Consider the following 26,311-nt stretch of genomic DNA (forward strand, 5'->3'; position numbering starts at 1 on the left):
TTCATATTATACTTTTTTAAATATTGTGTGTAAATTTATAACATTATGCCTTGTGTTATATTACCCTGGAATAAGTTCTAAAAAATTAATTACCACAGCTGCGAAGGGTTACAGCTGCTGAGAGAGTGACAGTAAATTTGGCATCTTCTCCCATTTTAGTGTCTTAATCTACTGCTCTCTATTTTTTTCCTCTTCTGGAAATTCATACAAATGTAATAGTGGATTTTTTTCTTTTGATCTTGGAGCAAATGGGTTAGTGAAAATAATATTTGCTGTGATCTCCCATTCACCGCTGTTGAAGTTTATCCTGCAATCATTTACTTCGACGTCCCAAAACCTGGAGTGTGAAAAAGGGCTTTGTGCATCCTTGGAAGTTCCTTGATAAGTAAATTAGCAAAATCTGAATGTGTATGTAATATGTCAATAATGTTAACTTTGCTTTACTTTATGTACTTTGCTTAATGTTCTAACAATAAACTTTAATACTGCCTCACTTTAATTAAACACTATGTTACATTTTTAACAATGTGTAGCTTATGATGCTAGCTATATATTGTCTGACAGGGATGGTAAAAGTTTTGCAATATAATGCCTGATAGGGTTTGGCTTGGTTCCAAAAATGTATAACAACCAACCCCCAAATGAAGACTAATGTTTTGTTTACATATATATTGGCACACCTAATATTGAAAATGAAAGGTACACGAGTTTCAGCTGAAGTCAGGCAGGAGTTATTTGTGCTTAGATGTAATGTGCTACAATAATTCCTGGTCTCCCCTGGTTTATGGAAAGTCATTTTGCTGCTACAAAATGTATTGGATGGAGGTGCTTCAGAAAGCTGAAAGCGATAAAAGGAAGGTAAGCTTGAACTGATATACAGTGTGTATATGGGGGGAGTTGTGGGGGGTAGGTAATAATCAAAACAACATGTAAATGCTTCATGCTGCGACCCACCAAATGTTCAAGCCAAATCTATGCCCTTATATTTATATATTCTGCTGGATTATAGTGTTTGCAATCTGAAGTTTCATTTTCTTGAGGTCAAGGATGAGGCTGCAGAATATGGTGTGATGATTTCGTACAGCTCAACATAAACCACAATGTACAGAATAACAATGAAGAAAACAAAAATAATTTTTTTTCAAAATAAATGTATAGATTATTTCTGCAGTATGATACAATCTAGAAAAAAGTGTTACAAAATCTTCAGGGTGTAACAAAAAAATTTAGATGGATGGATGGATTTATGGATGGATGGAAAGAGAGATGGCAATCTTTTAAAATCACTGATAAGAGGACATTCGTTTTTTATGGGCACACAATATTGGTGGGGTCAGTGCTGAAACATTCCTATCTTACCTGCTGATCTCACCTGTCATACCCTTGAACTCATGGACCCATGTTGTGGAGTTGGGCGATAATGTCAGAGCAGAGGTTATTGAATTTAACAGGGATGTCCAGTTGTGTTCACTGACGTGCACAGAACGGGGGCAGCAGGGGCGCAAGCAAAATTAAAATCTCGTCATAGTCTCACAATGACAATAATAATGTGTTATTATGAGATTTCTTTGTAAATCGCGGGCGTATCAAAGAAAATTAAGTGGAGGTGCCTTTAAGAGCACGCGCTACAGCAGATCGGGGCGGATACCAATCGCAAGTTATCTTCCCTATGCCCTACTCACTCCGAACTGCAGAGCCCTTGAAGGGGGAACTCTGAAGGAAACATGGCATTACTATATGAATGTACCCTTTGCTAATAGTCTTGTATAAGGGCCCTCCGTCCGAGAAAAGATTCATTTTCTCACTTTCGTTTTGAACGAGCTTTCAAGTGGCATCCCCTCCCGCAGGAGTGCCCTTCAAGGAAGCAAAAATGCAGATTTGATTTCGCCCCGGAACATCGAAGTGCCATTACCTCAGACGGGTAACAGGTCGGATAAAAAGTCCACTCCATGTATTGTGTTGTAAGTTCATCAAAAGAATAATACTCGATTGCAACCACATTTCCAACATCGTGTACCACTAGTGTAGACAGATTTATTAGTTATAATGGGAGAGGTAGCGTCGCTTTCAGTGATATAAATTAAATTCGTCTTTTATAGAAAATTGACATAAACTGAAGGAGCTGTCCGGTTCATCCAAAGCCAGTTTGGTTTTGTTGAAACTAATAAGCCATTCGACTAATCACTTTAAAAAACATACCATTAGGCTACCACAGTAGCCTACCGCAGCTCTCTATACGCATATTGTAGTCTGCTTAGGGCACCAACTCCCTAGGGGGCAGTAGTGTAGTCTCTAGGGCAGGGGTCGGAAACCTGTGGCTAGCCAGCCACAAGTGGCTCTTTGTTAAAAATTAAGTGGCTCTCCGGGTGTCTCACCATTCACCAACACATGATCGTTTAAAACTTTCTAGAGATAATTTTCCTGCAGAAAGTGTGGGTGCGATTGCAAAGTTTGAAGTCAATGAAACTGTTTTGATTTCCTTTCTCCCAAATTTATCGTACAGCCTACTCCTGGTGAACAAGTTTTGAAATGAACACCTGCCAAATGCGGATTTTTCATGCGGAGTCGTTGACGTTAAGCTTTGCAATCGCACCCACACTTTCTGCAGGAACATTATCTCTAGAAAGTTACAACGTGCCCCGTCGGCGCAACTGGGATATAAACCTGGCTGGTCACTTCTGCTGGCTATCTGAGAATTAAAAGACTGTATGATGCTAGATAAAAGATTGGAGATTAAAATTATACCAAGTTTGACTCATTTTAAATAAACAGTAAAAACAGATATGAAAATTTACTTTCATGTGAATTTTTACTTTTGCTACTTTAAAATGAACTTTTGCCGATATCTTCCAAAGTTTTTTTTTTTTTCGCATTTTTTTTTTTTTTTTTTTTTTTTTATCTACACAGTGTTGATATGGCAACAAGTAAACAAATTAAGTTTCGTCTTACCAGCGTGTGTGGAAACATTTAAACCACGTGTGTTACAACAACTACTACCCTGCATTAATTTGTGCCCCCTCTCCCCTACCAGCCACTGTGGATGGCGACCTGTAAGACTTCTCGGAGTGATATATTACAAGAAATTAGACAAAAAGACGTGCATTTGACGAAACATGCATGATTATATTTTGAAGAACAGACGAAAGAAAAGATGCCAACGCGCGTCTGATTTGATGTGTGTGTGAAGTGAGCTCTGCTGTTCACGAATGCAATGAAAGCGCTTCAAGACACGCACATTCATAGAGTTCTGGGCCTCGTTTCCCAATAACTATTGATCTTAGCTGTTAAGAGCATTTTGTACGAGCGATTTTATGAACATTCGTTATTTCTGCACTCAGGGTGTGAAATAGCACCCGCCTCACTCCAAGTGCGACGAGGCTCAATCCAGTTCGCAAGCTCCTCCTTCAAATGTATTTCATGGGCAAGTAATTTTACTCATCTACCCACAACAGGTAGGTGACCTGTAAGACGTCTTGGAGTGACACGACAAGAAATGCTGTTAGTCACAAAGACACGCGCTTGAAGAAACACACTTTATTATATTTTTAAGAACAGACAAAATAAAAGCTGTCAGTGCTCGTGTCTGATTTGCTGTTTGTTCAGAGGTGTGCAGCGGGACCCTGTCTCGTGGAACAAGCGAATGTAAAGTGTTATCACTCCTTTTTCTCTGTTTCATTCAACTGAAAACTGTAAGAATAATATAATCTATGAGAATGCTGCAAATGATCATCTCAAGAGGTGCTGTGAGTTTAAGTTCTTTATTTCTCATACACAATGTGAAAGCAACTCTGCGGGGAAATTGAGTTCTGTTTTATTTTCTTTAGGCAGCATTAACTGTATTACCTAAACGCAATACAAACACATTTGATAAGAACACACATTTGGCAGCATTTTTTGGGAAAACAAGGGAATTTATTAGGCTTATTTATTATGATGATTATTATAATTATCTTTACATTTATATTTGTCTTTAGTTCTTAATTTGTAAGCTAATAGTAATTTTCCACCTGTTGTCGTTGACGGATACTTGCGTGATGGCAAATGGGGCCGTTGGAGACGGTAAATGTTTGGATTTGGGGAGGTGGTTATCCAGAAGATTTTTTAATCACTTTTGTTATTTTAATTGCTATTTTTGTTTCGTTTAAAGTGCAATTTGAATTTAGAAATGTCTTTTGTTTAAGTTTTTCATGTTTCAATAAATTAATTTAATTTTTAATGCGAAATAAATAAAGCAAAAATATTCACCGACCCTTGGCAGGGGGTTATAATCGGATATCGTGATATTTTAAAGACGATTATCATTAAAATAATTTTTACATATTGCCCAGCCCAAAAGGGAAGTAAAATTTTTCATGAACAATTGTAAAATGAAGTAATTTTATGGAGACCCGCACAAACACGTGTACTCAATTCCATATTGCAATATGTTAACTACTCATTTTTGCATATTTGTATGTTTTTGTGTTTTTGAGTTTAGTCTATGGGCAAAATAAACATTTTATTTGTTGAAAATAGTAAATTATTCCTTTGTGGTCTGGCTCTTTGGAAAAAATGCATCAACCAAAAATTAAAAAATTGGCTCCTTAGTGAAAAAAGGTTCCCGACCCCTGGTCTAGGGCATACGCAGTCATACACCTTATGCCCACCTATCAATCAAAGGATTTTGCGTATGCCCACCTAAAATGAGTTATGATATGTTTGGCCACCAGAACAGCAAGGAGGCTTTTGCCCCATAACTTTTAATTATACAGAGGTGATGCTGCAGCACCGTTGAGTGAATTGTGATTATTATTATTATTATTATTATTATTTAAATAAGTGTACAGAGATACTCTACACGGAGCAGCGGGAGGCGGGACCGCTACTGAAGGCATAGGCGTAATAAGACAGTTCGACTCAGCTGAGCTACCAATCAGAATGTTCGTTTTAGACGCGGTTGGATATATTCTAACCAATCATATTTTCCGTTTCAGTAAGGGGCGGGACATTTCTACCGCCTGCAGCACTGGAGTCACAAGTCGAACAATGAGGGACAACTTGAGGACAGTAAATCATTTTGTGTATTTTCTTTTTGCTATCTAGCTGATGTCGTCATTTTACAGATACATCAGTGATGAAAAGAAATTAAAATTATATTCCTATTTTCTTTGATACAGCACAAAAAAAGAAAAGATGACTGAAACTGACATATTGCTAGCAGTGCAGACACAGTGTTTGTCTTGTACTGTGTGAACTTAAAATATATATATGTATATATATATTATTACATTTTGGTCACATTTTCAAAAACTTTAACACATTTAAAGCCTTTATTCAGAAAATTATAATGTTATTGCTTTTACTATTTTAAAGGACCGAGTACCATTATATCTGTGACCTCAACACCTGCGGCCCCCGACCCCCAAAATGGTTTGGTCCCCACCAGTGTTCAAGACATGGGTACAGCCTTGCCTAGGGGGTCACCAGAAACTCCACTGGCTGCCCTTACTCACCTGTTATACGTTATTCAAGGACCCTGTAGCATTCGCAGAACAAAGACGATCGCCTCGCGCTCACACTTTCTCGTCGCTCCTTCGCACTGTGCACCACGTTACCAGGGTAATGCCATGGTACTGAATGACTGATCATGTTCATATTTCATGATACTCCAAGGTACTTTAAAAAATACCATTGTTTTACTATGATACATGTAAAAAACATGGGGTTATCACAGACCATGTCTGAAAATAAATAAATAAGTGTATTACCATGGTGATTTTTATGAGAAATACAACAGAAAAGGCTATTATTTTTGATAAAGAAAAAATTGAAAATAATTATGTATAGAATGTACTGTATGTACAAGAAAATGGTTAAATACTCAAAAAGCAAAGAGATTAGTTAAGCGTTTATAATTAATACTCATAAAACAAATCAGTGCCCTTTTTTATCCTTCCGCCCCTTTCTCTGCTAAGGTCTGTGCACGTCACTGGTTGTGTTGATTCGAGTCGAATCTGTGAAGCTGTATTATCTAATGATAACTGGTTTAAGTGTTTACAGGCCTGTATATATTTGAGCTATGGCTTGTATTGTGTTATATCAGCAGTGCTTTTGATTTGGGACAGTTCAGTGCACTGGACTATCCTTCACTGTCTACACACTGTTTCTCACTCTCTCTGTTTCTGTCACCCCCTTTTTCCAACCAAACCATATCGAGTATCTCTTTCAAAGGGGTATTGTGTTGGTTAGACCAACCCTAACCCTGCTCACCTCTAGCCAATCCTGGTTGCTCTCCTCCTCCATGTCACATGTTTGCTTCAATCACAGTCAGGCAGGAGAATGACTGAACAGTGAAGGTCCTCCTACTTTTGTTGGTTATTAAACAGATGAATTTGGAAATGGATCAAAACTTAGGATACCTGCTGGAAAAACTGATGCCTTACAGGTTTGTCTTTAACGTTTCAATTGAACATAATACTCATGTGACTTTGGAGCTGGTGGGACTGAAAGTAAGATTGTCATTTAACCTAAAGTTTGTTGTGCCAACTGCAGCTGAAAAAACATTGGCAAAACATTTAACAATAGTTTTAGTAAAATGCTTAAAAAACTTGTAATAAAGGTATTGTCAATTTGTATTGATGTGGTAGTGAAACAAACTATTTTCTCCTAGCTTCTCTGATTGTCTCAGTGTGATGACAAAAGAAGAAACTGTGAAAAACAGATCTGTACTGTATCAGAAAGAACAAAATCCAAACTGATTGTTTGTTGAAACTGTTGATGTGTTTATTTAATCTGTGAATGGGTAGTTGACAAATGATATTTAACTTTTTTCAACATTAAGATTTTAGATATAAATTTATATATTTGTATGAAGGAAACTGCATGTTTTTTTAGTAGATGCTGTAACTGGTGCTGTAACAAGCCCTGATAGTACACCAGTGTGTCTTCAATCCAATATCACTAAGTACTGTTTTAATTACTTTTTAAAGCAAAAAGTAATAATACAAAAATAAAAATGAATTATTAGCCTTTAAAATGTGCAGCACCAGAGAAATATGTTATGAGTCCCTTCAGAAAAATAGAAAAAACATTGAGCAAAAACATAATCAGACCATGTTCTCTAGTGATGTCTTCTGGATTTCCTTGACAATAAATTATCCTTCTTAATATCAGTAACCAAAAGTAAAGAATACTAAAAATGTACCAAAAAAATGTGTGCCCCTCCAAAAATACACCTTTTATACACACAGATTAGCGTCACACAAGGTGGACATTAATTTTGCTGACAAAACGTAATTGTAATAATAAAATAAATAAAAATATAAAGATCTACAATCTTTCATTTTCAAAAGTAAGCATTTTATTATAGAGATTTTAATACATTTTTATTGTAATTTAATATTTATTTTAGGAATTTATTTTTTTTAAGGAATCTTACCAGTGTTATGTGTAGCAGTGTCATCCACCACCCATATTTTCATTTCCTGTGAAAGCATTTATAGGGTACATAATGGACCTTTCAGATAATGGCAACACTGATGTATCTAGCCAGTAGCTCCAAATTTAAACCTGTTTAAGTTACTGTTGCTGTTTATTTTCCAGTGGCCATTTGTGAAAATCAGCCTCAGTGTCTCAATTGTAGAGGACATAAAATTAATTATTAGCTCTACAGAATGTGAAAACGGACACTCATTTAATGATATTTTATACAGTATTTATTACTCATAAAATATCTATTTAAGTAATTTCATCTGAAAACACTTCAACTGAGTTCACAGCAGTGTTTTAATGGATTTTTAATATATTTAAATTTTGTACATGAATATTAGTTTCTTCCTTTTTCTCTTTTAGTGATTGAGAGTTGTGTTCTCCAAGGTAATTTTCCGTTATAGACATGATATTGTATGATAAGCGTTTTTTACATTTTTATTCATGCATTCACTTTCCTTTAAATTTTATTGCAATAAAATCTAGTGAGTGGCTCTTGATAGTTGTTCAGTTCTGAACCTTTTGACTATCTTGTTCTTTTAAGTTTTTTTTTATTTATTTATTTTTTTACTTTATTTTTTTTACAGTAGTTGCTAGGAGACAAATTGATCTAAATTAGAATGGATGTGGAGCAGATGTTATTTTGTACAAGTAAACAGATCTGCCAGAGAGTCCATAACATCTGTGTTGACCTTGATGCAGACACCTGCAGTAACAACACTTAAAATTTTATAATGTCTTTAACCATTGACATGGATTTTTAGGTTGCCTGTGATTGAAGTAATCTGAATCAATGGACTACCAAAAAAAACACAAACATCAATACAACACTCTGAGAATAAATGTTTTTCTTAATTTCAAAATGATTTAATGTTTTGCTGACTTAATAAACTCGGTTTTATATATAGTTTTGTCTGTCTTTATTCAGTCTGGCAGCACAAAGTTAGGACTGGACTGTGGATCCTGTGGACGATGGGTAAAGAGCAGAAAAAAATGAACACTCTTAATGGGAATGTCTTAGGGGCCCTGGAAGCCAAAAAGCATGATCAACCAAAAGCAGCAGCTCTCCAGCAGAATGTGAGTATGATGATTTTACTCCATATGACCATGCTATAAGAATGTGAAGAATTTTTCATGATCACTGGTTTCCTTCCAGTCACAGGGCATGTGAGTGTGTGAATGAGTGTGTGAAGGGTTTAATAATCCTGGCAGTGCCTGCCACCATCACTGTACTGTAATGCCTTGCCTTGCAAACCCGTCTGTCCTAGTCCTGGGACAGTACACTTGTGTCTGCGAAGACTCCTATTAGCTAAATATTTTAAATTTGGGGAAGCTGTCATAAGGGCTGTATCTGAAAAAATGACAAGATTTGGATACAAAAGTCCAGTTAAGCAAACCAGTTTTTTTTCTAACAGTGGTTTGTATGTTGGTTTTAAACACCTTGTTCAAAACCTTCTTATATTAGAGTACATTTTGTGAATACTACCCTCTTATTTTTGTAATAGCTCTTGGGTAAACAAGTGACCATAATCAAACTACACTGGCATAAATTAAGATGAGAGTCAACTATATTATGAAGGCAGATTTTCACCGAAAATTATGACAGGACAAATGTTTTTTTTCTTGAAAATCAGATCTAGCATGTTGTTTCATTTTTATTGGGGCAGGTTGTTACATGGGTTTTAAATGTGAAAAATGTATACAATTTACCTATTTCAATATTTGTTGGCTAAAACAGTTTTATTATTTATACTAACTTTTCCATTTCTGTTGTTTCATTAATTGTTTTGTGCTTCATAATGACTTTTTAACTTTTAGGTGAAAGGCAAGGTCACGGAAGGCCACTATGATATGAATACCTTTATTTACATTTACATTTACATTTATTCATTTGGCAGACGCTTTTATCCAAAGCGACTTACAAAAGAGGAAAACATAAGCGAATCATCTTAAGGAGACAGTGGTATGAAAAGTGCCGTATTACAAAGTTTCACTAGCATCATAATAGTATTCAAAACAGAATAAAGTGCAACAGGAAATTTTTTTTTTTTTTTTTTTTTTTAATTTATTTATTTTTTTTAATGACTGGTTAAGTGCTCATGGAACAGTTGTGTTTTTAGTCATTTTTTGAAGACCGAGAGTGAGTCAGCTTCACGGATGGAGTTGGGAAGGTCGTTCCACCAACATGGTATGATGAAGCTGAAAGTCCGGGAAAGTTTTTTGGTGCCTCTTTGTGTTGGTACAACAAGGCGACGTTCCTTAGCCGACCACTAGAAGCCTGCGGCTTTATAAATGATTTTAGGTATGCTGGAGCAGACCCAGTGACTGTTCTGTATGCCAGCATCAGAACAGACTATTTGATAATTCTCAGTTCTTCTGATATTATTGTGACTGTTTATGTTAATGTAATGTTGACCAGTACCTTCAGGCAAAACAATCAGCTCATTTAAGTGACAAAAAATGCAAGTTGTTCTTATTACTATATGTTAAAGTTGATTGTCTTGTTATACCTTTAGAAGTTTTTTTTTCTCCCCTTTTCTCACCAATTTGGAATGCCCAATTCCCAGTGCGCTCTTAGTCCTCGTGGTGGCATAGTGACTCGCCTCAATCCGGGGGGCGGAGGACGAATCTCAGTTGCCTCCGCGTCTGAGACCGTCAATCTGTGCATCTTATCACGTGGCTTGTTGAGCGCGTTACCGCAGAGACATAGCACATGTGGAGGCCCACGCTATTCTCCACGGCATCCACGCACAACTCACCACCTGCCCCACCGAGAGCGAGAACCACACATTGTAGCGACCATGAGGAGGTTACCCCATGTGACTCTACCCTCCCTAGCAACCAGGCCAATTTGGTTGCTTAGGACAGTGTTTCCCAACCACTGTGTGCCGTGGAAAATTATCAGATTCCACAAAATAAATAAATGCATGAAAAAAATAATAATTTCAGTGATCTAAACTCCTCACCTTTTGGAGAAATTTGCTGTTTTGAAACCATAATCAGTCACTTTTGTGATGGTGAAGAGCAATGATTAATGTGCAAAAGTGACTGATGTTTATACGCGTTAAGGGTCTTTCACATGACTCGCGTCAGCGCTGCAGAATACACTGAAGTCTATGAAGTGACGTCACTTTACACCAAAGTGTTTTTCACACACACATTTTTGCTTCACCAATAATGTCTTTGAGAGTACTAAGCAACAAGAAATATTTAGAAACTGTCCAAATTTGTGAAGAGACATTGAATGTCTCATAATTTCTTTTCATTAAATATTACCTTATCGTTTACGAATATCAGAGACCCCAGTTATTGAACTAATTTAAATTCACCAAGAAAATGCTTAGACCTAAAAATAAACGAGTCCTTTTATTACTTTCTGCTATCAAATCAACTGCAAGCTTTTTTCTCTCTTCCAAATACATGTTTTCAATGTTTATTGTGCACACCTCCCGCTTTTTTACATGGCAAACTCGTAAAATTGCCCCTCTGTGACGCTTTCTGCAACTCTTGTCATGTGGAGGGCATTGCACCACTTGACGCTGGCGTTGAACGGAGAGTTGACGCCTCGACTCAACTCATGTGAAATGCGAAAGAACATTGTTGAAACTCAAAATTATTATTAGTTGTCTATTATTGTGGTCTTTTCTGATAAAAGCCATGCTCAGCAGTTTAAATAGGCTACTGTAGGAAAATGATACCATAGATCTGCTTTGTGTTTATAATTCTTATACTGAAGTCAGTAGATTTGTAACCATGCAAGTTTTAATAAAGGAGAAGGTAAGGGCGTTATTGAAACTCACTTTTATCGGACAGAAAACATGGACAAGTTCTTGAAAAGGAAAAATATTGACGATGGTTAGCCTATGTGGGATAGTGGTATGCCGTATAATTTTTTAGCTGTAAAAAGTGTGCCGTGGCAGAAAAAATGTTGGGAAACACTGGCTTAGGAGACCTGGCTGGAGTCACTCAGCACGCCCTGGATTCAAACTCGCGACTCCAGGGGTGGTAGTCAGGGTCAATACTCGCTGAGCTACCCAGGCTCCACCTTTAGATGGTTTTAATATCACCTTACCACAATTGCATACTTAATGAAAAAAAAATGACTCTAACTCTTTATTTGTAAATGTCTCAGGTGGGTCTCATAAGTGGCATCAGTCTGATAGTGGGAACAATGATTGGCTCAGGGATCTTCATTTCTCCTAAAGCGGTTCTGGAGGGAACTGGAGCAGTGGGTCCATGTTTGTGTGTGTGGGCTGCATGTGGAGTATTGGCTACACTAGGTCAGTATCTACAAACAGTGCCATTATCTATGGGGTTGCACATAAACATAGATAAGCTTTATAAACCTTCATAACTTAAAAATAACTGGGCGGGGGCCTGGGTAGCTCAGCGAGTATTGACGCTGACTACCACCCCTGGAGTCGCAAGTATGAATCCAGGGCATGCTGAGTGACTCCAGCCAGGTCTCCTAAGCAAACAAATTGGCCCGGTTGCAAGGGTGGGTAGAGTCATGTTGGGTTAACCTCCTCGTGGTCGCTATAATGTGGTTCTCGCTCTCGGTGGGGCACGTGGTGAGTTGTGCATGGATGCCGTAGAGAATAGTGTAAAGCCTCTGCACATGCTATGTCTCTGCGGTAATGCGCTCAAAAAGCCACATGATAAGATGCGTGGATTGAAGGTCTCAGACGCAGAGGCAACTGAGATTTGTCCTCCGCCACCCGGATTGAGGCACTACGCCACCACGAGGACTTAGAGCGCATTGGGAATTGGGCATTCCAAATTGGGGAGAAAAAGATAATAGCAAGTGTAAGCATCATCTTTTGTTTTGTTTTTATAATTCTATAACCTTGCCATGATGTAGGTAATACAATATAACTTCTTATGAACATCTTAAGGTTGCTTCTTTATTAACATCCACTAGATATTCTATTGCTCCATCAGCTGCAGCAGTTGTTTTACTGCATCATGTGTTACGAATATCAAACTAAGTCCAATTTTAATCCAGCACTCACTGCTGAGATTATAGTTTGGCAGACTTGTGATGTCAAGGAGGTTAATCATGTTCACTCATTCAGAAACCCTCAGTCAGTCACATTCTGCTTGGGGAAATTCCCAAGACAGAGAAATCCTCTTTGGTTTAATACTGACTCTGCCTGCAGAGGAACTTTCTGTAATGGACTCGTTGACCTCATCATGAACACTGCGAAACAGAAGTTTGTTTGTACTGTATGTGTGTGTGTATATATGCAGGGGCCCTCTGCTATGCTGAACTAGGCACAATGATCACTAAGTCTGGTGGAGAGTATCCATACCTGATGGAGGGGTTTGGACCACTGCTTGCATACCTATACTCCTGGACCACAATCATCGTGTTAAAGCCTTCGTCATTTGCCATTATTGCCTTGAGCTGTGCGGAGTACGCCTCCGCACCATTTTACCCAGGATGCACCCCTCCTCAATTTATCACCAAATGCCTGGCTGCAGCTTGTATCTGTATGCACAAGTCTATTTACATTGTAAATTGTACTGTATATATATATATATATAAAAGGAATAGTTCACCTAAAAATTTAAGTGCATAATTTGCTTACTCTCATATCATTCCAAACCCATTTGACTTTCTTTCTTATGCAAAACACTAAAGGAAAGATTTTCTTGAATGTCCTGGTCCATCTATTCAATACAATGGTACAGAAGTTAAAAGTAGAACTCACTTCAAAGTTTTCATAAATATATTCCATGCAGGTTGTTTCTCACCAAAACTTGGGACTTGTACTTGCTTATGACACATGAGTCACATGGACTTCTTTTATGATATTTTTGGGTGCTTTGAAATGAGTCGTTATCAAATGACATTGTATTTAATAGATGGACCGGAATATTAACGTCATTTAATTTTTTCCTTTTGTGGTCTGCCTTAGAAAGAAAGTCATAATGGTTTGGAATGACATGAGGGTGAGTAAATTATAACAATAATTTTCATTCATTTTGGGTGAAATATTCCAGACACAGCTGTGTCTAAACTGTTGTCTTAACCCTCTTTCTGTTCTCTTCATTAGTAATCATTACAAGTGTGAACTGTTTGAGTGTGAAGCTGGCCTATAGAGTGCAGAACATCTTTACTGCAGCTAAACTCTTGATTATCATCATCATAGTGGTTGCAGGCATTGTTCTGCTGGCTCAAGGTATTATGTCCACCCTACAAGAGAACAATCAAATCTGTTTTTATCATATCTGAAATCTGATGTGATACTATTTTTATTGACTCCAAAATTACATGATATTATAAATGTCACCGCTATTTTATTATTTAATAGAAGGGACTGAGATAGATGTCATATTATGATTTCATGCAGATTCTTTTGAATTAAAGGAAAATAAATTATGTTTGATTGTGTAATGAAGACTTTATTCATTGCAAACAATGGCCAGAGATCAGATAAAGATTAGATGTGTCTAGATAACATGAGCTCTGACGATGTTCAATGAAAGATCAATAAAATGTGCCATTTTATTATGTTATGGTTGTTTTCAGGGAATACACAGAACCTTAGAGACCCATTTGCAGGTGGAACAACATCATTTGGAGCAATTGGCCTTGCTTTTTACAATGGCCTCTGGGCTTATGATGGATGGTAAAGTACTGACAAACTTGCATAATAATTGCTTAATATGACAAATGGGCTTAATGTTAAGCAGCAGTTTACATCTTTTTGAAACACTTAACGCATGTAAAGAATGTTAATTTTTTAGCCTTTGCTTTTAGCCTGTTTACCCTTGGCAGATCAGCCCTGAGAATCATTCACAGAATGTAATGATTTCTCTGTTAAAGCAACATCCGATAAGCAGGAATTGTCAGTAGGCTACACATTGGAGACGATCTGGAATGGAAAACATTATTGAGTTCTTGTCAAACCTTAAATGCAATAAGATTTTCTTTTAGCCACCCTGACAGTCGACATAATTATTTTCTAAATCCACAGCTTTATCACGTATGAGGCAAGCCTGTAATAGACTAGTAGAAGTCAGCTGCAATCAGCAATGGTTAAATATACCATTTCAAAGTTAGAATTACTGACATGACTGAAAGAAGCTTTTAGATCCTTTTTTCTTTTTCCCCCCCCAAAGGAATCAGCTGAACTTCATAACAGAAGAGCTGAAAAATCCCTACAGGTGAGACATCATAGTTGAACTCTTCCTGACTTCGTGTTCCTGTTGCTGACAGCAAGCTGCACAAGTGTTTGTAGTCTGCTAGCCTGCTTAGCATTGCTTATTATTATTCTCATATGTTCATCATTTTAATCCTTTGTCATTTTACCACGTGTTTCAGTTTTTCTACTTTTCAACTGTTTCATCTGTGTTTATTTTAACTGTTGCTGCTGGCGCCTAGCTTGAGTCTGTGTTTGTAGCCTGCTAGCTTTTTTTTAGCATCGCTTATCTGTCTGTTTTCAGCTTTTAATCCTTAACCTCTGCCGTTTTTCAGTGCGCATCGGCTTTCCCCCCACATTATTCTCTTATCGCGATTTAACTGCGTGCATTTTCCGCGTGCATGTGCTTTCTATTTTTATCGTGATTAAACTGCGTGCATTTTACAGCATGCACCCTTTTTTCTCCTCTGTGTTACACGGATTATTGCAACGATCTCAAAGCACCGCTTATCAAGAACAACCATAACAACAAACAGTTGTGTGAGGGATTCACATCGATCTCAAACCCTCACCGCTCAGGAACAACCAACAACAACAACAACAAATAATTGCAGTAAGTCATGGCATACGTCAGCAGTGAGGGATTCACATGTGATAAATGTAAGGAATTAGTCAGGCTGAAGGAGAAGGTTAATGAGTTAGAGACACACATCCGAACGCTAGTTGAGGTCAGTGAGAAAGAGAAGCCGGTAGACACTGTTTCGGATGCAGGTATAATAGCGGCAACACACACACTTTGGTTCCGGCTCTAGATCCCCCGCAGCAGGGCGTTTGGGTGACGTCTCGGCGGCATACTTGCTCAGCAAAGCAACACGACTCTCCCGTTCCTGTTAGGGTTTCCAATCGATTCTTCCCACTCAGTGATGCACCCACTGAGAATCATGTTGAAAGAGCCCTAATAATTGGTGATACTATTGTAAGGAACGTGGAAATAGAGGCTCCAGCCACTATTAATAAATGCATTTCCAGGGCTCGAGCGTCTGACATCAGATCAAATTTACAAGTGCTGGCTAATGCTAAATGTAGATTTTCTAAAATTGTTATTCAGGTCGGCACTAAAGATGTCTGGCTTCGCCAGTCGGAGATCACTAGAGATAATGTTAAAGAGGTGTGTGAACTTGTAAAAACGATGTCAGACACTGTAATATGCTCTGGCCCCCTCCCTGCTCATCATGGTGACGAAGTTTATAGTAGATTAGTGTCACTGAATGGCTGGATGTCTGAGTGGTGTCCAGAGAATAGCATAGAATTTATAGACAATTGGAAGTGTTTTTGGGGTAGACCTGACCTGCTAAAGAGAGACGGACTCCATACTTCTAGAGAAGGTGCCGCTCTCCTCTCTAGTAATTTGGTTTATAGTCTTAATAATGATAGTATTTGACTAACTGGGGCCCAGGTCAGGAAGCAGACAAACTGGTTAATCCGAACGTCTGCTAGCTGCCTTGAGACGTCACACAGGTCACATAAACTACAACACATAGAGACAGTATCACCTAGATATCTCATAGTGACTGTGTTTGTTCCCTGAACTACCAAACACAAAACTCTCACTAAATCATGTAGAAAATGTTTTATTAAGGTCAAAATTGAAAAAAATAAAAAAAATTAAAGATAAACATCATATGAAGGTAGAGCTAGTAAACATTAGATCTCTTTCTACCAAAGCACTAATTGTAAATGAAATTATTACAGATCATAATTTGGATGCGCTCTGTTTGACCAAAACCTGGCTTAAACCGGATGAATATATTAGTTTAAATCAATCTACTCCCCCAGGTTATTGTTATAAACATGAGCCTCGTCTGAAGGGTTGAGGAGGAGGTGTTGCTACAATTTACAGTGAAGTTTTTGGTGTTACTCAGAGGACAGGATATAAATGTAAGTCTTTTGAACTAATAATGCTTAATGTGACACCGTCAGATATAAATAAAAAAACTCTGCTGTCTTTTGCCCTTGCTACATTATATAGATCACCCAGGCCTTATTCTGATTTCCTTGGTGAATTTGCACATTTTTTATCAGATCTTGTAGTTTCTGTAGATAGAGCTTTAATTGTTGGTGACTTCAACATTCACATAGATAATAAAAATGACACATTGAGATTAGCATTTATCAATATTCTCAACTCTCTTGGAGACAAAATGTGACAGGACCAACTCATCACCATAATCATACGCTAGATTTAATTCTGTCATAGGGAGCTGATGTTGATACAATAGAAATTCTTCCACAGAGCGATGACATCTCAGATCATTACCTCGTCTCTTGCTGATGCTGCGATCAGCTAATGTTACTCAATCTACACCACGCTATCTATTCTTTTGACCACTAAAGATAGTTTCACTAATAATCTTAAAGATCTATCTCATACACTCAATAAGCCCCAAAGTCTAGAAGAACTTGATGTAATAACAGAAAGTTTAAATACAGACTTCTCTAGCACTCTTGATAGTGTCGCCCCCTCTTCGATTAAAGAAAATTAAAGGAAAAATCCCACACCATGGTACAATGATCATGCTCATGGTCTCAAGAGAGCAGCTCGGAAAATGGAGCGCAAGTGGAAGAATACAAAATTAGAAGTATTTCATGTGAATGGAAGGATAGTGTCTGTAGCTACAGACAGGCACTAAAAGCTGCCAGGTCAGCATATTTTAGCAAACTCATAGAAAATAACCACAACAATCCTAGGTGTTTATTCAGTACTGTGGTTAAATTGTTTAGGAATAAAGCCTCAACTGAACCAGATATTCCGTCGCAGCACAATAGTAATAACTTCATGAATTTCTTTACTGATAAAATTGAAATAATCAGAAATAAAATTGGAATTATGCAATCATCTGTCACAGTACCTCAGAAAACAGTGTCTCATAATTTTCCTCATGTGCAACTTCAATCCTTCGCTGTCATAGGTCATGAAGAACTTATTGAAACATCAAAAGCCACAACATGTATGTTAGATCCAATACAAACTAAGCTCTTAAAAGAGGTATTCCCTGTAATCTCAGAACCTCTTCTTAACATTATTAACTCCTCGCTATCCTTAGGACATGTCCCAAGAAACTTTAAAATGGCAGTTATCAAACTGCTTATTAAGAAGCCACAACTTGATCCTGGAGAACTGGCTAATTATAGACCGATTTCAAATCTCCCGTTTATGTCGAAAATACTAGAAAAGGTAGTGTCCTCCCAACTATGTTAATTTCTACAGAGAAATAGTATATAAGAACAATTTCAGTCAGGATTTAGGCCCCATCACAGTACAGAGACTGCAGTTATCAGAGTTACAAATGACTTGCTCTTATCATCTGATCGCGGCTGCATTTCACTTCTAGTGCTTTTAGATCTTAGTGCTGCCTTCGACACGATAGATCACGACATTCTCTTGAATAGGCTAGAGAATTATGTTGGCATTTGTGGACTTGCACTAGCATGGTTTAGGTCCTATTTAGCAGACCACTACCACTTTGTAAATGAGGAATTGTCAAATCAAACAAAAGTTAAGTATGGAGTGCCACAGGGATCAGTTTTAGGGCCTCCGCTTTTCTCCTTGCATATGCTTCTCCTGGGAGATATTATCAGGAATCGTGGAATAAGTTTCCACAGTTATGCCAATGATACCCAGCTTTGAAAACTATGAAATTTCACAATTCTCCAAATTAGCAGAGTGTATCAATGAAATCAAAGATTGGATGGCCAGAAATTTCCTTCTACTCAATTACGACAAGACAGAGGTACTAATTATTTGACCAAAAACCTCTAAAAACAAGCCGCTAAAATATAATTTGACTCTCTATGGATGTACTGTTACATCGTTTTCAACAGCGAAGAACTTAGGTGTTATATTTGATCTGTCAATCTGTGAATCTGTCCTTTGAAAATCAAATTACCAATGTTTGTAGAACAGCATTCTTCCACCTAAGAAAAATTGCTAAATTATGATACATGCTCGCTGTTGCTGATGCCGAAAAACTAATTAATGCATTCATGACCTCAAGACTAGATTATTGTAATGCATTACTGGGAGGATGTCCAGCAAGTTCAATAAATAAACTTCAATTGGTTCAAAATGCAGTAGCCAGAGTGCTGACTAGAACCAAGAAATATGATCATATTAGCCCCATTTTATTGTCGTTGCATTGGCTACCTGTTAAATTTCATATTAATTTTAAAATTCTGTTTACTACGTACAAAGCTTTGAATGGTCTAGCTCCGCAGTACTTAAGTGGCCTTCTACCACGCTATATTCTGTCACGTTCATTACGATTGCAAAATTCTGGCCTGTTAATAGTTCCTAGAATATCAAAATTCACAAAAGGAGGTAGATTCTTTTCATATTTGGCTCCTAAACTATGGAATAGTCTCCCTAGCAATGTTTGAGATGCAGACACACTCACTCAGTTTAGGTCTAGACTAAAGACTCATCTATTTAGCCAAGCATACACCTAATTTATCCTTCAGCTCACAATTAGGCTGCTTTAGTTAGGTCTGCTGGAACCAGAAACATTGATCATGATCTATAAATCTGCAATAAATTGAATGGCATCTATGCTAATATTATTCTATTTGTATCCCTGTCTCAATCTCGGGACTCCTATCCTGAGGTCACCAGAACCGTCTGGATCCAGCTCCATTCCTGCTTTGTGTTGGACTCCACTGCTACATGTCTCTGAGTGAGCCGTGCCAGCCAAACATCACTTCAGTCTATTACGATGGACTTCAGAGGATAAACTGATGCCAACTCCAACCATAAGACATGGGATACATCAGATGCCATTGCCCGAACCTTGGATTTAGGATAGACCTCACCGAAATTACCGGCTGGATAAACTGCGATGCACCTCACTGATCTCTACCTGCATCACCTAATGATGGACTACACTCATAATGGAATACATAGACTATCAATTAATTGCCAACAAAACCCTTCATCAGCCAACTAACAAAGGACAATACATCCATGTGAATTTCTGCAGTTAATCCAGGATGGACTTCAAAGCCATTAGTCATTAATCTTACAGTTCTTACAAAATCTTTGTTTAAACACTTACCCTTAACACTTAGTTTAATCATTTTAAACCATGACTTGCACTATACATAATTAAGTTATATTGGCATTATATTCATGATGTTAGCCAGAGGGGAACTGGCTCCCACAGTGAGCCTGGTTTCTGCCAAGGTTATTTTTCTCCATTAACCAGCATCTTCTGGAGTTTTGTGTTCCTTGCCACAGTCGCCTTCGGCTTCCTCACTGGGTTTCTAAATACAATTATTATTTAATTACTTACTTTTAAACACAATTCATAATCGTATTTTATCAAACTACACAATGATGACTCTAAGACATTATAGATATTAGTTTAATTTTCTGTTAATGCATGATTTTCTGTAAAGCTGCTTTGAAACTATGTGTGTTGTGAAAGGCGCTATACAAATAAAAATGACTTGACTAGTTAAAAGTCTGATTTAAAGGTCTGGTTGGTTAAATTATGTAACATCTGTAATATAACAAAATTTCATGTGCTAAAAGTTTACTGGTTAGTCAAACATTGTGTTAGTCATCAATGTCTTAATGTGTTACTGACTGTCTCTTTATTCAAACAGAAACCTTCCCTTGGCAATCATTACTGGGATTCCTCTGGTTACGGTGTGCTATATACTCGTCAACATTGCATATTTCAGTGTCATGACCCCTGTTGAACTTCTACAATCTTCTGCCGTTGCTGTGGTGAGTGTGTATTATCAGAAAAAGAAATGCAGCTTTAGAATTGTCAAATAAATTCATTTATCCTTGTTGATTGAAAACTAAATCACTGGGACTCCACAGACTTTTGGTGACAGAGTGCTCTACCCATTTGCATGGGTTGTGCCTTTATTTGTGGTCTTTTCCACTTTTGGTGCGGCCAATGGGAGCTGTTTCACCTCAGGCAGGTAAAGAACATTTGTATAGAAATCTGCACACTGGGTTCAGTGTATGCTGAAAATGTTTTCTGGGCCTAAATGTTATTGTCTGGTGTGTCTTTGTGCATTAATTAGATTGACATACGTGGCAGGACGGGAAGGTCACATGGTTAGGATCTTGTCGTACATCAGTGTGAAACGTTACACACCCGCACCAGCTCTTATATTTAACGTAGGTCTTGTGTAATTTTTGCATCCCCAAGACTTAAACTCTTTTTCTTCCATCTTACATCAGATATGACTACTGTTATAAGAGCTGTATTAAAATATTACTGCTTTGGCTGAGAGGGGAATGAATGTAAGGCCTTCATAATTTTGTTGGCTATAACAGAATTTCGTGACACCTTTCGATAACAACACTTTGTTTTATTCTGTTGATAAGTAAACACATTATTTTTGAGCTACAGAATTATAACAATACATTATTTTTGTGATGATGTATTTGGTCTTATATCTGACTTGCAGGGCATCCTGTCAATCTTCTACATCATTCCAGCAGACATAAACTCTCTCATCAGTTACTTCAGTTTTGCTCAGTGGGCTTTTTATGGGCTTACATGCCTTGCACTCATCATTATGCGATTCACTAGAAAGGAGCTGCACAGACCTGTAAAGGTTAGAGCACATTAGTCATGATGTCACATCATTATGGGGATGAATTCAAAAAATGTCTTTGACAGCTTTCACAGTATTTGATGTATTGTTTCATTTCTGCCCAACTATAGCAGAAGTATTCTGGGTGTCAACTTTAATTTGCACTTTTTATTGTCTGTATATGTATGTTTTATATTATAGCATATGAAAGATAAATCAGGAAATCAGTTCTAGGTCTGTGGCATAATAACACTGAACTGAATGTACAACAAATCTATTTATTTTTTTTTTTTTTTGCCTTTTGTTCCTTACAGGTTCCTATAATCATCCCTATTGTAGTGTTTATTGTGTCCTGTTACCTGGTATTTGCTCCCATCATAGACAAGCCTGAGTTGGAGTACTTGTACTGCACAGTGTTCATAGTGAGCGGTCTTCTCTTATATGTACCCTTCATTTACTTCAAATTCAACTGGACCCGCCGCATCATGAGTAAGTAGAGACTGGACATATTCTAATGAGTGAAATATACTGTATGCAATTATATGGCATTGTTTTTACCCTTTTCTGAATATTTTTTTATTTTAAGGGAGAATAAAGAGTTATCTCAATGATAGAATACAGAGTGTTTTGGTGAATAATCACTATTACCATAAAAAATGAAAAATAAAGTGACTCAATCACTCATCTGGAAACTGCTCTGTACTTGATTGGTAGGATTTTATTGCCCTTAAATAGCTTCTCTTCCCATATGTGGTATGAAATTCCTAAACTTTAACTGGTTGCTCTTACAGGGCCAATTACCATGCACCTTCAGCTGCTACTGGAAGTCATCCCACCTGAGAAGATTGAGTGATAAATATGGAGGGTAGACATAAATGTGATAACCAGCAATGGACAAATGACTGTTCCATGGACATGTTGGTAAAGGATCATTAAAGGGAACATTGCTAGTACATACGGACTCACACACACACACACACAGTCATGTGTATAAAAATATACACAGTATGTATATATACGTATACCTATTTTTTTTTTATAATTCCTTTCTTTCTTTACTGGGTCACAGGGTCACTCTTTAAAAACAACACAACACTTTCATAAATGTCTGTGTGTTACTGTGAGAATGTGTTGTACAGAATGGCAATGATATTTTTTTCAAACTTTATTGGACTCAAATTACGAAAAGAGAAAAGTGAATTAATTATCCAAAATAATACATTATTATATCTGAATGCTTTATTTTCTAATTGAAAACTTCTGTCATGTGCAAACTAATAGAAAGGGACTGACTGATTACTGCAATGTGTAGTTGATAGCTTGGCTCTTCAGAAGATCATCTGAGTGACTTATGGAGAGACAAATTTAATTAGGATCATTTTTTAGCATTAGAACATGACATTTAGAAATTGCAAGTAAATAAAATAAAAAATATTTGAGGTTATGAAGAGAAATACTCAAGAAACCATGATCCGGAGTAGATAGAAGGATACATTTCTCAAAGAACCACACTATTCAGGCCAGGGTCAGAATTTTCAGAAACTATATATTGAAATATATTAATTTCAAAATCCTATAAATTTTTCCAATAGGCAAATTCATTTTTAACGACTTCTGTTGAAGCTGTCAGTCCACAATATTTCAACGTCATTTAAAAAAAATAATAATTTCATTGTGGAATTCCTGATGAAAAACTACACTATTAATTTGATTGAATGAATGTAACATTTATATAGTGCTTTTTCTGACACTACACTCAAAGTGTTTTACATAGTGAACAGGGGACTCTCCTCAACCACCACCAGTGTGCAGCATCCACCTGGATGATGTGACAGCAGCCAGCCATAGTGCGCCAGTACGCTCAACACATACCAGCTATTGGTGGAGAGTAGAGTGATACAGCCAATTCATGGAGGGGGATTAAGAGCCCATGATTGGTCAAGGCCAATGGGGGGAATTTGGCCAGGACACCGGGGATACACCCCTACTCTTTTACGAGAAGTGCCCCAGTATTTTAATGTTCACAGAGAGTCAAGAGTCAGGACCTCGGTTTAATGTCTCATCTGCAGGACAGTGCCTTTTTACAATGCAGTGTCACCATCACTATACTGGAGTGCTAGGGACCCATACAGACCACAGGGTGAGCACCCCCTGCTGGCCTCACTAACACCTCTTCCAGCAGCAACCTTATGGATGGTCTCCCATCCAGGTACTGACCAGGCCCCACACTGCTGCACTTCAGTGTGCAACCGTTCTAGAGCTACAGGGTGATATGGCTGCTGGTGATGATAACTATCAATGATCCTCAGAGAAACACTCAACCTTTCAGAGATTTGCAGCAAACAAACTGGGCAAAACAAATGCTGTAGCAACCACCCACTCGCATGACATACTGTGAATGATGCAATCGAGTCGGTCTTCCTACACACTCAAACTACTTATATTTTTGTAAATGTCGGAATACTTTGCTGTTAAATTAAAATATATTGTTTCTAGTCTTATAATCAACAACTTTAAGTCAGTAGTTTTATATTTGTCCATAGTTTTTAATGTCTTTATGTCATTGAAACATGTTTTCATGCCGACATCCAGCATTCTTCTGGGGCTTCCAGTCAAGCAACTGAAATTGAGATAAGTAAGAATCCTAACAAAGAAAGGTAATGGATAACTATCTCCAGGGTTGAATGGGACATTAAAATGGGTGGGGCTTTGTTTTCATGGGGGGGGGGGGTATAAGAGAAGTCACAGACAGGGACTTTCAAATAATATCTCAATTGAAACCGCCCTTCAAATGAAACCATCACAGAATCACACCGTGGACCGCACTCAGAGCAGCTCTTGAAAAGCGTGAAGATTAACTGCTTCTGAAGCGCGGGTTACAGGCAGTTTGCTGTTGATGGGCTTTAACAGTGAGTAAAGTTAGCCGAGGGTGGAGGTTTTTGAGAAACAAGGAGGAGCAGTTAGCAAAACAAACAGTCTTGCAAATATTTGTCTGATTTTGGACCAAATTTAGCAACATCTTCAAGTGTCAGTTGTATTCTGTTGATTCATGTCTTTTATTTTGAAATTCTAGTTCCTGTTTCATGTCATGTGTTCCTGTTTCCCTAATCATGTGATTTCTGTTTTCCCTCCATGTTCATGTGTCATGTTTTCATTGGTTTATTGTTTAATTATCTTGATATCAGTTCTGTTTGTTCATTGGTTTATGTTCTCCCATGTCTTGTATTTAAGCCCTCATGTTTGCATTGTCTATTGGTGGAGTATTGTATGTGATGGTATGTGTTTGTCAAGTCAAGTCAAGTCAAGTCAAGTCAAGTCAAGTCAAGTCAAGTCAAGTCAAGTCAAGTCCATGTTCTGTTTTGTAGTCAGGGTTTTTGGAGTTCACGTTCTGTAAATAAACTGCACTTGGGTTCTTCATCTTCACGTCCTCGTCATCGTCATCATTGTCAGCAGTTCCAGCATACGTTACAGAATACTCCACCTCCCATGGACCCAGCGGTTTTGCTTCTGCGCTTACGCCAGGGGAATCGTCCTCTGGAGGACTATGTTGAGGACTTCTGCGGTCTAGCCAGCCAGGTAGACTTCAATGAGGTTGCCCTCAGGGGTTGTTTTAGATTTGGACTAAATGAGTCCATTTCTTTTTTTGATGCCTGGCGATCGCAGTTCCCTCAGCCTGGCTCAATATATCGACCTCGCCCTTCGATTCATCGGTTCCCCGTTCACTGTGGGGGAGGCGGATCCCGAGCCAGAGTCCCACGTCATGGCCGCCGCCGAGCCAGAGTCCCACGTCATGGCGACGCCTCAGCCTGCTCCATGCCACGAGCAGTTGGACCTGGAGATGGTTCCCACATTATACCCACCTTTAGTTCTCCTGAGCAGGCAAGGGGAACTTTCGGCCCTCCGATCCCGCCTGGACCCTCTGAGCCCTGGACTTCGCTTTGGCCTGTCGGTCCCTCGACATTGCCTCAGCTCGGCGTTCCCTCGGCTCCACTACAGTCCTTCAGCCTGTCAGCTGTGCCGGGGTCCCTCATCCCTCTGGCTCCTCCTTGGTCTGTCGGTCACCTGGCTCCACTTTGGCTCTATGATCCCTCAGCTCCGCCTTGCTCCTTCGAGCCTCTAGCGCCGCCTTGGTCCTCCCTGCCATCGGCTCCACCCTGGCCCTTCGTGTCTTCGGCTACTCTCCGGGCACCACGTTCCAAGGCTCCGCCCCTCGAGCCTCTCATGGCTCCACCTTCCATGGCTCCGCCCCTCGTGCCTCTCATGGCTTCACCTCCCACGGACTTTGCCCTGGTCCCATGCCCCTCGCCCTTTCTCGCCACGCCATGCCCCACGCCTCAAGACCCCCCCCCCACTCCCTACAGAACTTTGAGTTATGTCATGTATTACGTGTTTTGTTTATGTGTTGGGGTGTCAGGAGCCACCCCTTAGTGGGGGGGATATGTCAGGTGTATTCTGTTGATTCATGTCTTTTATTTTGAAATTCTAGTTCCTGTTTCATGTCATGTGTTCCTGTTTCCCTAGTCATGTGATTTCTGTTTTCCCTCCATGTTCATGTGTCATGTTTTCATTGGTTTATTATTTAATTATCTTGTTATCAGTTCTGTTTGTTCATTGGTTTATGTTCTCCCATGTCTTGTATTTAAGCCCTCATGTTTGCATTGTCTATTGGTGGAGTATTGTATGTGATGGTATGTGTTTGTCAAGTCTAGTCCATGTTCATGTTTTGTTTTGTAGTCAGGGTTTTTGGAGTTCACGTTCTGTAAATAAACTGCACTTGGGTTCTTCATCTTCACGTCCTCGTCATCGTCATCATTGTCAGCAGTTCCAGCATACGTTACATCAGGTCTGGAGATGGATCCGTATGTCTTAAAAAGATTTCACTTGAGATGACGAGATCTCGAGGGAATCGAACTGGGGCTCAGAGACTAATAGAGGCATAGAAGACACAGGTGAAGATGAGGATGAGATGGAGGTAGGATGGGCACAAGCAGAGGGAGGGAGAGAGAAGGAAGGAACAAAAAAGAGGAAAAAGGAAAAACCAGGATGGATTGAAATTTAGTACTATAGATAGTGAGGGAGAGGGT

The 26,311-nt window shown here is 38.4% G+C and overlaps 1 protein-coding gene and 1 pseudogene across 2 annotated transcripts; both read left to right on the forward strand.

Annotated features, from left to right (window-relative positions):
- The first annotated feature begins 713 nt into the window (after positions 1-713).
- LOC127445816 (b(0,+)-type amino acid transporter 1-like) lies at positions 714-26,019 on the forward strand. Of its 2 annotated transcripts, none has more exons than XM_051706194.1 (13): positions 714-858; positions 8,396-8,544; positions 11,600-11,747; positions 12,718-12,960; positions 13,527-13,652; positions 14,003-14,102; positions 14,596-14,640; positions 20,277-20,400; positions 20,500-20,603; positions 20,709-20,805; positions 21,099-21,248; positions 21,542-21,716; positions 22,019-26,019. In XM_051706194.1, the coding sequence occupies exons 2-13, from the start codon at positions 8,440-8,442 to the stop codon at positions 22,078-22,080; spliced, it is 1,479 nt and encodes a 492-aa protein (XP_051562154.1). In that variant the 5' UTR covers positions 714-858; positions 8,396-8,439; the 3' UTR covers positions 22,081-26,019. The 2 variants fall into 2 exon arrangements, with proteins under 2 accessions (XP_051562154.1, XP_051562165.1); XM_051706205.1 differs by lacking the exon at positions 714-858 and adding an exon at positions 6,342-6,424.
- LOC127445887 (uncharacterized) lies at positions 15,157-20,360 on the forward strand (annotated as a pseudogene).
- Positions 26,020-26,311: the final 292 nt, after the last annotated feature.

The sequence above is a fragment of the Myxocyprinus asiaticus genome, chromosome 1 (genome assembly GCF_019703515.2).
Source record: "Myxocyprinus asiaticus isolate MX2 ecotype Aquarium Trade chromosome 1, UBuf_Myxa_2, whole genome shotgun sequence".
Classification (NCBI taxonomy): domain Eukaryota; kingdom Metazoa; phylum Chordata; class Actinopteri; order Cypriniformes; family Catostomidae; genus Myxocyprinus; species Myxocyprinus asiaticus.

Excerpts from the sequence above, each read along its gene's own strand:
- LOC127445816 (XM_051706194.1), top strand. The coding sequence starts at position 8,440 with ATGGGTAAAGAGCAGAAAAAAATGAACACTCTTAATGGGAATGTCTTA. Across the intron at positions 8,545-11,599 it reads CAGCAGCTCTCCAGCAGAAT|GTGGGTCTCATAAGTGGCAT; the intron begins GTGAGTATGATG and ends TAAATGTCTCAG. Across the intron at positions 12,961-13,526 it reads CCTGGCTGCAGCTTGTATCT|TAATCATTACAAGTGTGAAC; the intron begins GTATGCACAAGT and ends TCTCTTCATTAG.